Genomic DNA, 13,961 nt, shown 5'->3' on the forward strand with positions numbered 1-13,961 from the left:
CCAACTCAAATCCTTCACAAATTGAGGTCAGTCCGCACGGTATGCAGTCGGGAAGCCGGCGGTCCTAATCCCGACAGCCGGCTTTCCGACTGTCATATCCCGGCAAGGGTCTAAAGACAGGGGGGGAGGGGGGGGGTGTTAGGATTAGGCACCCCCCGGGGGGAGGTTAAGGTTAGGCACCGCCCGGGGTGGGGAAGGGGGGTTAGGTTTAGGCACTTGGGGTGGAGGTTAGGGTTAGGCACCCCTAAGGGAGGGTTAGGGTTAAGGGGTAGAATTAGGTTAGCAGTACTTACCTGAGGACGATCGGGATTTCCACGATCATACCGATTCCGTCCCCACAAACGGAGAATCACTGTTTCTTCTGTAAGTTTGTAAGTCCCAAACAATCCTCCTTAAGTACCTCTAACTACACATTTTTCCTCCAAAGTTCCATCCCCAATTGCCACCAATCCATACAGAGAACCCATCCATGTGACCTTGCTGTGTTGTGGTCACCATGGTTTCTGCGGCATTGCACGTGCTCTCTCCAGGATAGAGATCAATGATCAAATAATTTACCCTGCTTCTGCTTTATTTTCTGCTGCATGAGCGGAACACAGCTTGATTAACGCCTGGAATAGTCTTGTGTACATAGCTTCAGTAATTGGTCATTGATGACTTTGGTTTTGCCCTTGATAAGTCCTGTTAATGTTTACCATATTTGTACCTTTGTACCATATTTGAAGTAGTAGCTATAACTCCCCTTCTGAGAGATTGTAATATTAGCTTGCACACTTACAATGCTCAGATACCCCCTGGCCCTGGTTAGTTTCATTGAATCTTTAATGGAGGCTATAGAGCTGAAATTGTTTACTTTACGTTACTCTCTCTAGGCCTGATTCAGGGTAGTGGGCAAAGTGACTGCATCTGCAAATTGTGCTTTGCTTCATGCAGGCTAACTAGGCCAAATGAGGCGTACTATCGCACCTCTGTGAATCTGCGGCACTATTCAGAGTAGCAGGGAAGACAGACGCTGGCGTAATGCCATGCTGACGCCTACTCTTACAAGCGAATGTATAGGGGCGGTGTAACAGCGTAAGTACAGCTGACTCTGAATACTGGCGGAAATCTGCAGCTATTTTCAAGCATGCAATGCAGCTGCTTTTCTGTATGCTCTCATAACCATGCCCTGCATCTCTAATTCTTTGTATGGCACAATTGTAATGTGTGGCACCATATTTTAGCAGCTGCCAGGACATGTGGACAGTGTTTCAATTTCCCGGCATTGAGGGAAAACTTGCTGTCGGCACTACTGTAATTGCGATATACAAGCAGCCAGGCATCATGCCGAATTTTAATTCCCTCCATTCAGTAACAGTTGGCAATGTTACGGGTTGCACAAGGCTGGTTTTCTAAACAGCATTGGTCGCAGAAGGTTTAGGTGTGTGAATCATTCATCTGTGACAATAGGGAGCTGAGCAGTGACAATTTTACTGACGCAAGTCACAGAAATAACTGGGGTGCTGTGTAAGTGGCTGCTGTTGCTGCAGGGGTGAGGGCTGTGCTCTGATTGGCTCTTTGAGACAGTGAGAGCCAATCAGAGATAGCAATGTGCGCTGTTGCTTAGCAGCAGCCCAGAGAGGGGAGGGAGCCAGGGACTGAGAAGGGTCATGTTTGAGGCAGACAGAGAGTAAGAGAGAGCCTCCAAAGATCCCATGAAGATGCCCTGATCCAGTGACAGTATCCAGGAAGGAGCCAGCGGAAGCATAGCTATCAGGAATTTAAAAAAAACAAACAGTCATCGGGACACCATCGAATGATTTCCATTCAATTATGGAAAACATCGGAATTAAAACATCGATTGTTAGTATCCATCGGATTCCGATGTCCATCCCTAAGCTGAACCTGCAGGAGGACCGTGAAGTGCTCCCTCTGTAGCTTTATCTTTCTGCTCAGCCATACCCCCCGGTGAACAGGAGGCACATCCCATGGAAGTCAGCTCTGTTTTCGGACAGGTGCACCACGATGAGGAAGCTCAACAGGAACACCGGTAAATACATGGTACATTGTGCAAAGAGGACATTGCTCATCATGTTTGGCAACCTGGGAGGGGTGTGCATGGATGCTGCAGAAATATGGACAGATGCCCCAGCCCAGGGACATACTGCTGATAATGCTTATGGGAGCTGCAATACAAATCTCACATCCATGATACACCTGCCCTTCCCAGTACAACCCAGTCGCCAAGGCCCCAGCCAGCTGCAGGGCAGCAGCAGGGGGGGTTATGGTGACAGGGGTGAGATGCAGGTTGGCAGGAGTGAGAAGCAGGGGGGTTTGGTAAGAAGCAGGAGTGAGAAGCAGGGGCCTGTGGTGAAATGTAGGATGCTTTGGTGAAATGCAGGGGGTAGGTGTAAGAAGCAGGAGGCTGTTGTGAGATGCAGGGGGCTGTGGTGAGATGAAATGGATGCTTCCAAAGATACACTCTGCTATATTGGACTTTGCACTTCGGGGCCTTCCTTCTAGTTCAGGGGTGGGGAACCCTTTTTTTGCTGAGGGCCATTTTGATAGACAGTATATAACTTTATTCGTGGACCCAGTGCAGGCCACGCCCCCTCCGTGTGATGTCACACAGGAGGGAAGGGGCCACAATCGCCAGTGATTACAGCAAAGCCCGGAGCATCCTGATGAGGCTCTGGGGAGCTGTAAGGGCAGCGTTGTGATCTTCTAAAGCATCCAAGGGACACTCCAGGTGGCACTGCTGCATAGATTCTGGCTGCAGGATGCCATTCTAGGCACCCTGCTAGCCAGATGAGGCTAGCAGAAAAAAGCTGATTCTGCGGGCCTTATACGGCCCCCGGGCCTGAGGTTCCCCATAACTGTTCTAGTTGCTCATTTCTAGGTTCCTGTTGTACAGCATGAGAGGGGCCAATGGGGGAACCTAAAACTATTCAGGGAGCGAATTATTAATAAAAAATATTACTACTACTAAAGTGGAAATGAGGTTTCAGACCAAAACATTTTGATGAAGTGAAGATTGTGAAGGTACCTCTGACCAATGGACATGTTCTATTGATAATACTAATAGGTTACAATGTATAAAAATAGAATTATCCCTACAATTTAACAAATGCTTAACTGACACAGAATACTGCAGTCCCCATTATTCGCAATTGAGCGTATTGTCTGCAACCGTCTAACCGCCTTTCTTTCCCACACTCCCTCCTTGACCCATTTCAGTCTGGCTTTCGTCCTCTCCACTGAAACTGCCCTCATAAAAGGGTATCTGGACCAAAGATCTAACTGTACAATATAAAGGTAGAAAATGTCTTGATAGACACCAGATGTTAGACAGGCAAAAGGATGACATGAAAATGGTCGACACATGATTTTGAAACTTTTTTTAGAGTTACCGGAGGGTTAGGGTTAGGCATCAGGAGGGAGGGTTAGGGTTAGGCACCAGGAGGGTTAGGCACTAGAAGGGACGGTTAGGATCAGGCACCGGGAGGGTTAGGGTTAGGCATAAAGGGGAGGGTTAGGGTAAAAAAATTAAAAACATAGGTCGACCATATGTATGTCGGCCTTTTGACCCTGTCGACCATTTGTACCTGTTGACCTTTAGTGTGTCAACCTGTTGTCTCTTTCGACCTATTGCCTGTCTAACATCTGGTGTCTATCTAGACCAGGGGTCTTCAACCTTTTACACAGTGTGGACCACATTAAAAAATTCAACGAATCCCGAGAGCCACTAAGCTATACGCCACACAGTAGCACAATCTTGATTCACCCAATTCACATTACACCACATAGTCGTGTCCCTTATTCATATGACACACAGCAGCACCCCTTTTACACAATGCCCACATTTGTACCCCTTATACACAATGCCCACAGCAGTAGTGCCCCTAATGCAATGCCCCCTGTGGTGCCCCTTATGCAATGCCCCCAGTAGTGGTAGTGCACCATGTGCAGTGCCCCATATGACATGCCTGCAATAGTGGTACTGCAGCGACCCTTATGCAGTGTCCACAGTGGTAATGCCTCTTATGTAGTGCCCCCAGTAGTGGTAGTGCCCCCAGTAGTGCTTCCCCTTATGTAGAGCCCACAGTGGTAATGCCCCTTATGCAGTGTCCCCAGCAGTGGTAGTGCCCCTTATGTAGTGCCCCCTATGCAATGCCCCCATTAGTGGTGCCCCAGTAGTAATGTCCCCAGTACCAGTGCCCCTAATAGAAATGCCCCCTAGTATAAGTGCCCCTTATAGTAATGCCCCCAATAGTAATACCCCTAGTAATAGTGCTCCCTAATAGAAATGCCCCCTAGTATTAGTGCCCCTAATAGTAGAACCCCTAATAGTAATACCCCTAGTAAGCGTGCCCCTAATAGAAATGCCCCCTAATAGTAGTGCCCCTAATAGTAATGCCCACTAGTAGTAGTAAAGCCGCTTACAAAAAAAAAAATACTACTATTTACTTTAAACCCTGCTCCCGCATGCGTCTGCTGCCTCCGGTCCGCCTGGCTGCTCTTCTGTCTGAACTATGGGAGAGACGTCAGACGTCATTACGTCTCTCCCATAATGCACTGTACACACTGCAGGAGCCGGAAGTCGGAGCTCAGGAGTGAGCTCCAGCCTAAGGCTGGCGGTGCAGGTAGGGAGCCGGGCTCCTGCTGGTAACAAAATCTCAACGGGCGCCCGGCAAATGGAGCCTGTTGGTTGGCCGTGGGCCACCCGGCAGAGCTCCGCAGGCCACGGGTTGAGGACCCCTGATCTAGACATTGTCTACCTTTTTACTGAAGATCTTTCAATCCATAACAGTCATCAAATTCTTCACTCCCTCGGTCTGCGTGATACAGCCCTCTCCTGTCTGTCGTCCTTCCTCTCTGACCATTCTTTCTCTATCTCCTAACATGACTCCACTCCCCCCGCCCTCCACACACTTCCACTAACGGTAGGTGTCCCCCAAGGTTCTGTTCTTGGACGTCTCCTATGGTCACCTCTCCTGCCAACTGATTACTTCCTCCCACTCCCAAGATTTTGCTTGTGCTGCTCCCTACCTCTGGATCTCTCTTCCTCTTCATATCAGATTCTCCTCTCTACAGAACTTCAAATGTGCTCACATGACCTACTTAGTCTAAACCTTCCAGCTGTCATCGTACCCCACTGCTCCTTGCTTACTGTCTCCCCCATCTGTCACCCCTGTATGTCTTCCTACATTCTCATAAGTAGGACCCTCTTTTCTAATGTGCTTGTTCTTCCCTTACTTTTACTATCATCTTCTCCATATTGCATTTAATGGCAGCTTACCCTTGGTTCGTGCTGCATATTTCAGTGTTATGACCACTAATGCAGCAATGTTTATAAACTATTTCCTTGTACTGCAATGTTATGTACTGTAAATCACTTTTTTCTACTTCAGGGTCCATAGGGTATCCACAGGATACCTTGGGGTATAGGTGTGACGTCAGTCGCAGGGCACCAAAGAGTTAAGCTTTCAGCCTCCCAGGATGCACTAGGTCCCCCTCCTATACCCCGCCCCCGGGCCAAGGCACCTCAGTTTAGTTTGGCCGGATCCAAGGGGGACAAAGGTAAGCAGCGGGGTCCCGCGGTGGGTCCCCGCTGGTCACATGGTCCTGAGTCCCCAGGCAGGGGGCTCCCTGGGGACTGGCTGCAGCGTGGAGCCAGGTACTGAACCTGCGCTTTCCACTACCCCCTGGGACAGCGGACCGCAGCAGAGCGGTAGCGCTGCGGCGTCCCAGGGGTTAAATGCATGCCAGGGGAGCGCGCCTTCCCTGTCTCACAGCCGGCGCCTCCCTCGCTGCACACAGCCCTCTCTGCACTGTGCTGACTGGTCCTGTGTCAGCGCTCCTCCCCCAGGCCACCTTCTCTCTGCTCCTCGGCGGCCATCTTCTCTGCAACGCATGGTGAACGCTGCTGGAAGTCTGGAAGGAAGCATCGTGGTCTGGGTCCCCCCGCATACCTCTCCTCCGCTGTGGCTCAGGTCTGTGTATGCAGCGCTGTGTCCTACCAGGCCCTGTGTCTGTGTAGTTGAGTGATAAGCGCTGTTAGTGCAGGAAATGTTATTTCTCTGCATTGTATGTGACTGTGCTAGCGCTGCCTGTAACTTTTCTTCTCTAAACTGTCAGCTTTATTACTGTCCCTGTTCTTTCTGCTAAAGTCCTTGCGGTGCGGTGCTGCAGGGTGGTCTCTCGCCTATTTAATACTTAATTGGTGAGAGAGGTCACATACGTGGTGCCATCATTGTCTGAAAGTGATTTTCCCCTCCGGCTACAGTGTACCACGTGCAAAGTACCGTTAGCGGAGGGGGAGGGTAGCGCGGAGGGCCTTTGCCGGCAGTGTTTGTCCATGGCGCGGCCTATTACGGTTACAGCACCGGTACAGAAGCCGCCCTGGGCTTGTTTCGCTCAGGCATTAACAGCTTTAGTGGGCCAGTTAGCTCCGCAGCTCGCGTTTACTCCGATGGGTTTGTCCCAGCAGTCTGTTTTGTCGTCACCCATGCAGGGGTTCCCACGACAATTGGTGGTACCCCACAGTCTCCCTATTTCCCCGCTCCCGGGTTCTCAGGAGCCAGCGTGGGTTAACTCCCTGACGAGTTCTGTACAGCACTTGTCGGATGTGTTGCAAGGGGAGTCTGTGATGCGGCCTCATAAAAGGCCGGTGGCGTCTCTGTCCGCTCCTTATGAGGATGACGAAGGGACGTCTGATGATGGGGAGATTCTGGATCCTTACGATCAGGAACCTCTCCATACTAAGGACGCTGATGCTAAGTCCAAAGTATATATTCCTGGACTTATTCGGGCGGTCCGCACAGCTTTGGTGATTGAGGACGAAGTTCCCCCAGCGGCTAAATCTAAGTATGCCTTTTTCAAAGATGTGAAGGGCGATGCCACAGTCTTTCCTCTTTCGGGTCAGTTGGTGGACCATTTAGAGAAGGCGTGGAAACAACCTGGCAAAAGATACCAGCCGCAGAGACGCCTGGCGGTGGCTTATCCGTTCGCGGATAATTATTTTGCTAAGTGGGAATCCCCTCCACAGGTGGATTCTCACGTGACCCGTCTTGTCCGTAGTGCCACATTGCCGATGCCATCCATGTCCTCCCTTAAGGATGCTACGGACCGCAAGGTAGAAATCTGCCTGAAGTCCGCTTATTCCCTTGCAGGGGGGGCAGCACGGCCGGCTATGGCCATTTGCTGGGTTGCCAGAGCGATGGAGCGCTGGGCGGATTCATTAGAGGCTTCTTTTGAATCCGACTGTCCGGCCGAACAGGCGGAGTTGATTAGCAATCTCCGTGATTCGGCCACCTACATCAACGAGGCGGCTCTAGACATTAGTACTCTGGTGTCTAGAATTTCTTCAGCACCTTGTGGCTGCGATCCTGGAAGGCGGACGCAGATTCCAAGAAAGGTCTGGAAGCGTTGCCGTTTACCGGAGAAGTTCTCTTCGGTCCGGATCTGGATAAGATTGTGGCCACGCTGGCGGCAGCCAAATCTGCTTGTCTCCCGTCGGCCGCTGCTCCTTCTGGTTCTGGACCATCGTCCTTTCGGTCATCTAGGGCCCAGGGCAGGCCCAAACCACAGTCGTTTCCTCGACAGGCTGGCCCTAAGAAATCGGTCAAGCCCCGGAAACAGGCATGGAGTACCAGACGTCCGGCCCCCAAGCCAGATGACAAGCCTGCGGCCTGACGGTCCGGGTCTCCCCTTGGGGGATCCCAGGGTGGGAGACCGCCTGCTGCAGTTCTCCCGGTGTTGGTCGTTCACTACGACAGACACTTGGGTTCTGGAGGTGGTCTCCCACGGGTACGCCCTCTCCTTCCGGCACAGACCCCCGGCTCGATTCTTCACCACGGGTCTACCATCAGACCGGAACAAGGCTACGGAGCTGCGGAAGGTATTGCACACTATGCTCCAGGCTGGAGTTATAGTGCCTGTTCCATTCTCCCAGAGGGGCCAGGGTTTCTATTCAAATCTATTTTTGGTACAGAAACCCAATGGGTCATATCGTCCGATTCTCAACCTCAAAGCACTCAACAAGTCTTTGCGGGTCCCGAAGTTTCGGATGGAGACCCTACGGTCCATCATTCTGGCGCTGGAACCTGGGGACTACATGGTGTCATTGGACATACAGGACGCTTACCTGCATGTCCCTATTCTTTTGCGCCATCAAGAGTTCCTTCGGTTTGCAATCCGCAGCGACCACTTCCAGTTTCGGGCGTTACCTTTTGGCCTGGCGACAGCACCACGTGTTTTCACCAAGGTGATGGCGGTCATGGCGGCTTCTCTGCGGCTGCAAGGAGTCCGCATGTTGCCGTACTTGGACGACCTGTTATTGGTGGCAGGATCTCCAGAGCTCCTGTTACACCACTTGGACCTGACCATTGCACTGCTGCAACGGCACGGCTGGCTAATCAACTGGCAGAAGTCCACTCTAATCCCGTCTCGGAGGATTCTGCATCTTGGAGCCTTATTGGACTCGGGACAGCAAAGGATCTTCGTGACGGAGGACAAGATCTCTGCTTTACAGTCAAGGGTGCGCAGTTGTCTGCACAGCCGCCGGGTGTCCTTACACTCGGCGATGAGGTTACTGGGCTCCATGGTGTCGGTGTTCGACAGGGTGGAATACGCCCAGTTTCACTCCAGACCTCTGCAGCACCTGATCCTGTCCAAGTGGAACGGGCTGCCTCAGTCTCTGAAGTTCCAGACGATTGTGCTCACCCCGGAGGTTCGCCTGTCCCTTGCGTGGTGGTTACAGACGACCCACCTCAACAAGGGACGTCCGTTCTGGGTTCCAAATTGGGTCCTGTTGACAACGGACGCCAGTCTTCGGGGCTGGGGAGCAGTTTTGGGTCCACACTTGTTCCAGGGCAGGTGGACGCCGACAGAAGCGGAGCTTCCAATAAATATCTTGGAACTCCGTGCGGTCTTCAATGCTCTCCTGCAGGCACAGCGGTTTCTCCAGGGTCACCCGGTGCAGGTCCAGTCGGACAATGCTACCACCGTGGCCTACATAAACAGGCAAGGAGGAACTCTCAGTCGGGCGGCTCTCGTAGAGGTCTCTCGGATCCTGGTTTGGGCGGAGCGCAATCTTCCGGCCATATCAGCGGTCTTCATCCCGGGAGTGCTAAATTGGGAGGCGGACTTTCTAAGTCGCCAGGACGTTCATCCAGGGGAATGGTCCCTGCACCCGGACGTTTTTCAACTACTGGTGGACAGGTGGGGTCTTCCAGAAATTGACCTCATGGCGTCCCGGCACAACAACAAGTTGCCGGTGTACGGGTCTCGCACAAGAGACGAAGGGGCGTCTCTGGTGGATGCTCTGTCCGTCCGGTGGACGTTCAGGTTCGCATACCTGTTCCCTCCGGTCTCCCTTCTTCCACGGGTAATCCGGAAATTCAAACAGGAAGGAGGGACGCTCCTGTTGATAGCTCCCGCGTGGCCCAGACGGCACTGGTTCTCAGACCTTCAGGGTCTGTCCGTGGACAGTCCTCTGCGGTTGCCGCTACGACCGGACCTTCTGTCTCAGGGTCCTTGTCTTCACCCGGACCTGACTCGGCTGTCTTTGGCGGCATGGCTGTTGAGACGGCCATGCTGAGGTCCCGGGGGTTTTCCAGCTCTGTGGTGCGTACCATGTTACGAGCTCGGAAACCGTCTTCTGCGAGGATATACCATCGCGTGTGGCATACGTTCTTCCAGTGGTGTCGACCGAGAGGTTATGCACCGCGGGAGTTTCGTCTGTCTCGGATTCTCGCCTTCCTGCAAGCGGGACTAGATCATGGGCTTCGCCTTGCTTCTTTGAAGGTACAGGTTTCGGCCCTATCTGTCTGGTTTCACCGTAGGATTGCTACAATCCCGGATGTGCGCACCTTTATGCAAGGTGTTCTCTGTATTCAGCCGCCCTTTGTTCCACCTGTGGCGCCTTGGGATTTGGCTGTGGTCCTGAGGGCTCTCCAAGGACCGCCGTTTGAACCACTGGGCTCAGTGGATATTAAATGGCTAACAGCTAAGACTGTTTTCCTTCTGGCCGTTGCTTCGGCCAGACGTGTTTCTGAGTTAGGGGCTCTTTCTTGTAGACCCCCTTTCTTGGTTTTTTCATGGGAACAGGGCAGTGCTCCGCACTCGGCCCGAGTTTCTTCCCAAAGTTGTTGCCCAGTTTCATGTTAACGAGGAAATAGTTGTTCCGGCCTTTAACTCACCGACTCTTTCCGTGGGTGAGGCCTCTTTGGATGTTGTGCGGGCCTTAAGGACTTATGTTGACCGCACTTCTTCGTTTAGGAAGTCGGACGCTTTGTTGTCCTCTATGGCTTCTGTAAAAAGGGTTGGCCTGCTTCAAAGCAAACTTTGGCAGCCTGGATCCGTATGGCTATTTCTGAAGCTTATCTTCATGAAGGCCTACCGGTCCCTCCTTCTCTGAAGGCTCATTCCACTAGGTCTGTGGGTCCTTCGTGGACAGCTCGACGTGGTGCCTCGGCAGTTCAGATCTGCAAGGCTGCTACGTGGTCTTCTGTCCATACCTTCGTGAGGTATTACAGGTTTGACACCTTCGCCTCTCAGGATGCTTCCTTCGGGCGGCGGATTCTCCTTTCTGCACAGGAGCGTCCCCACCCTTAAAGGATACTGCTTTGGGACATCCCCAAGGTATCCTGTGGATACCCTATGGACCCTGAAGTAGAAAATATGAGATATGGTAAGAACTTACCCTTGTTATCTCTATTTCTACGAAGTCCATAGGGTTCCACAGGACTCCCGCCCTGTCGCACCTGTGCTGCAGATGGGCTTTGCTCTGGTCACCGGTTTTCCGTCTCCCTCTGGTGAGAATGTGATTCTTGTATGTGTCCAGATCTTTGTTCTCTCTCTTCCTTCTCCTCCTCCGGCCTAGGGCTTGGTAACTAACTGAGGTGCCTTGGCCCGGGGGCGGGGTATAGGAGGGGGACCTAGTGCATCCTGGGAGGCTGAAAGCTTAACTCTTTGGTGCCCTGCGACTGACGTCACACCTATACCCCAAGGTATCCTGTGGAACCCTATGGACTTCGTAGAAATAGAGATAACAAGGGTAAGTTCTTACCATATCTCATATTTTTTTCTGGCTCATTTTATTTATGTACTTTCATAGGCAAACGCAGGGGGGTTTACGGTTGCCTGGAAGCCCCCCTCCCCCAGCCCACACCATGACTGCAATATAAATAGTAATATAATAGAATTTTACTAGTGCTGCATGTTCTTCTCAGTATCACAAATTAAATAATTAGTACCACCTGTGGATCTTAACATTTATCAGCCAATGCACCAACTAGGAGATCTGGAAAACTTGCACTGTTAGGAATAATACACTATCCAGTGCATAACGAGACCAATTTGTACATATATGTCCAGGGCAGTGCTAGGTTCTTCTGCTGCTACCCCAGACTCGCGGATGTGCTCCCATGCTCTGGAATGGTGCCCACATCTGAAATAAAAGCATTCAACTCAGGCAGGATGGACCTACTGCCACATTTGATGGCTTCATGTGATTGCGGGTGCTGTATATGCTGGATTATGACACATAATACACTTTGTATGATGCAAAGATGGTTAAGTCCCAATTATGTCCTCTTCATGGACTGGCCACACTCACTCTAAAATCAAGCATTTGGAAACCCCTCTCAAGAAATCCTGCGTTTGCCACTCACTTTGTATGGTGGTGCAGACCACTTTGTGGCGCCATGTAAATAAAGGATAATAATAAATGGAGGCTGCGGTCTGGAGTAATGTAACAAGCTCCTAAAGCTTAGCTCTTTGGTGAATGACCCTGTTAGCTGGTACCATCTTCAGATGTCATTATGTGCTTTGTCCCTATGGAGGCATTATCTCTGGCAAGGGAGCTTTGGGTCCCTCCCCAACCGTATCTAGTGTTCTTTCTAGGTGTAGGGTGCTGATTTGTGTTCATTCTAGGTGTAGGGTGCTGATTTGTGTTCATTCTAGGTGTAGGGTGCTGATTTGTGAGACAGGCATATTTTAATTTTAATGGGCCTAATTGAAGATGTGATGTGTTGCTACAGCTAACGTAGCTTTACATGTGCTATTTTGTGCTAGAAAATTAAAATATGTCCTCCTCACTGATCAGCACCTTTTACATAAACCGAACACCATAATGCTGCCCATCCACCACTAGATTCAGGGACGACGGCACGCTTATGACGCCGTCGTCTCCCGCGGGGTGAAGTGCATACACTGAACGTTCAGCCGTTCAGTGTGTGCAGATCAATCATCCCCGAACATGGTAACCTGATGGCGGTCGTCAGGTTGACGTCATGTTCGGGCGATGATTGATGTTAAAAACAACCAGCGGGCGCGTGCATTGCTGGTCGTGTTTAACATTTTACTGACCGATTTGCGGTCGATTACCAAGCGATTGAGCATTATTGCTCAATCGCAAGGTTTAACCGCCTAGTGGATGGGCAGCATAAGGGGTGTATTTACTAAAGTGCGGGTTTTTAGAAGTAGAGATATTGCCCACAGCAACCAATCAGATTCTAGCTATTATCTTCTAGAAGGTCCTAGATAAATAATAAGTAGAATATGATTAGTTGCTATGGGCAACATCTCCACTTCTAAAAACCCGCACTTAAGTAAATATACCCCTAAGTATTTGTACTCCCCCACCCCCCTCCGACTCTGATACTACGTATTCTCAGTGTCAGAAGAGGCAGTAAAGTGATTTTCTTCATAAATAGTCCCGATACTTCTTCACATTTTAATAGGTAGGGTCCCTAAGTTGTTACCATTTTATGATGGTGAAACATCTCTAACTTCTATAAATGTGGAATATTGCAGGAGATGCATAGCTGGTTAGATGCAGACACAGAGACGCCGTAGCAGGCGTACAGATTTTTGTCCTACATCAACTTAATGAATAAATTGTTTTTTTGCCCTACTACATAAATACTGTGGGATGTCTGACGGTTATGGGGAGTGGGGCAATTTGTCCAGAGAGCTTTCTGAGACATTTTGGTGGAATGGAAATAAAACTTCTTATATTTATTATTTTACAGCGATGTTTCGTTTGTGGTTGGGAAGGAACGGAGGGTGATCCACGCTCACCGGTGTGTCCTCGCTTGCCGCTGCAAAGTATTCCACATAATGTTCAGCCATCAGCTGCAGGCAGCACAGTCCCTCCACGAGTTGCAAGTCCCCTTCGTCTTGGCGGACATCCAGCCTGACGTCTTCCTGGCAGTCATAGAATTTGTCTACACCAATACCGTGACGCTCAGCAGTGCGATCGTGAGTAGAAGTCCACAACTTTAACAGAGTGGGTCGCACAAGGCTTTCATCAGTATCTGTGTGCCCCTCAGGTCTCCAATACATCTTCATAGGCTTTATGGCAAGTTTTCTCAGGATTTTCCAAAAATAGTTGTCCGTATTCTTGCCGTACCCGCACCAGTGTTTCACAGACATGGTGATGGCAAATTTCTTGTCTATCCACACCTCAGCACAGCTTTCCAACAAAATAGCTTAAGTAGTGAGGTGCAACACTATGGGCGGATATCCTGTTGGGTGCGAAAATCTGTAGTTTGTTTGGCTTTTACCCAATGGTTTTTTTTGGGGGGGCTATCCAATTATTCTCAGTTTTTCTTGGCCAAAAAAATTAACATTCTCGACCTGAACACCAATAGAATCTATGATAAGTTGACGGACCTATGTGCTTTCGCTATCGAGGCAGCGAAAAGAGGGCACTTATCAGGGATTGTTTTTCAGGACCTTAGTGGTCCCAAAAAAAAATCCACGATAACTGCCGGCGTCGCAAGGCTAATTGGATAGCCTCGGGGTATCCTTTAGCGCCCAAATAATTTTCGGGGCTAGTAGGATACCGCCCATTAATAGAGGCCATTCTGTTAGAAAATAGTTATCTGGACCACTGCACTCTATAGTGTGAACTAGTTGTAGACAGAAAAATTGCATTGATAAATAGAAGTGCAGCCTAAATCAGTGTAGGCCCA

General features: G+C 50.4%; 1 protein-coding gene across 3 annotated transcripts in view; it reads left to right on the plus strand.

The window, feature by feature from the left end:
- Window positions 1-13,961, plus strand: part of BTBD19 (BTB domain containing 19) — a 57,140-nt gene that overhangs the window by 12,772 nt on the left and 30,407 nt on the right. For 2 of the 3 annotated variants that reach the window (XM_088455656.1, XM_088455658.1), the window contains exon 2: window positions 13,017-13,245. In XM_088455656.1, the coding sequence (XP_088311782.1) occupies window positions 13,017-13,245 (229 nt within the window). Of the gene's footprint in view, window positions 1-895; window positions 2,030-13,016; window positions 13,246-13,961 lie in introns of those variants that run through there. The other variant, XM_088455657.1, reaches the window with a different exon arrangement.

This window comes from Taudactylus pleione, unplaced genomic scaffold (assembly GCF_031769625.1).
Source record: "Taudactylus pleione unplaced genomic scaffold, aTauple2 ptg000662l, whole genome shotgun sequence".
In the NCBI taxonomy this organism is placed as follows: domain Eukaryota; kingdom Metazoa; phylum Chordata; class Amphibia; order Anura; family Myobatrachidae; genus Taudactylus; species Taudactylus pleione.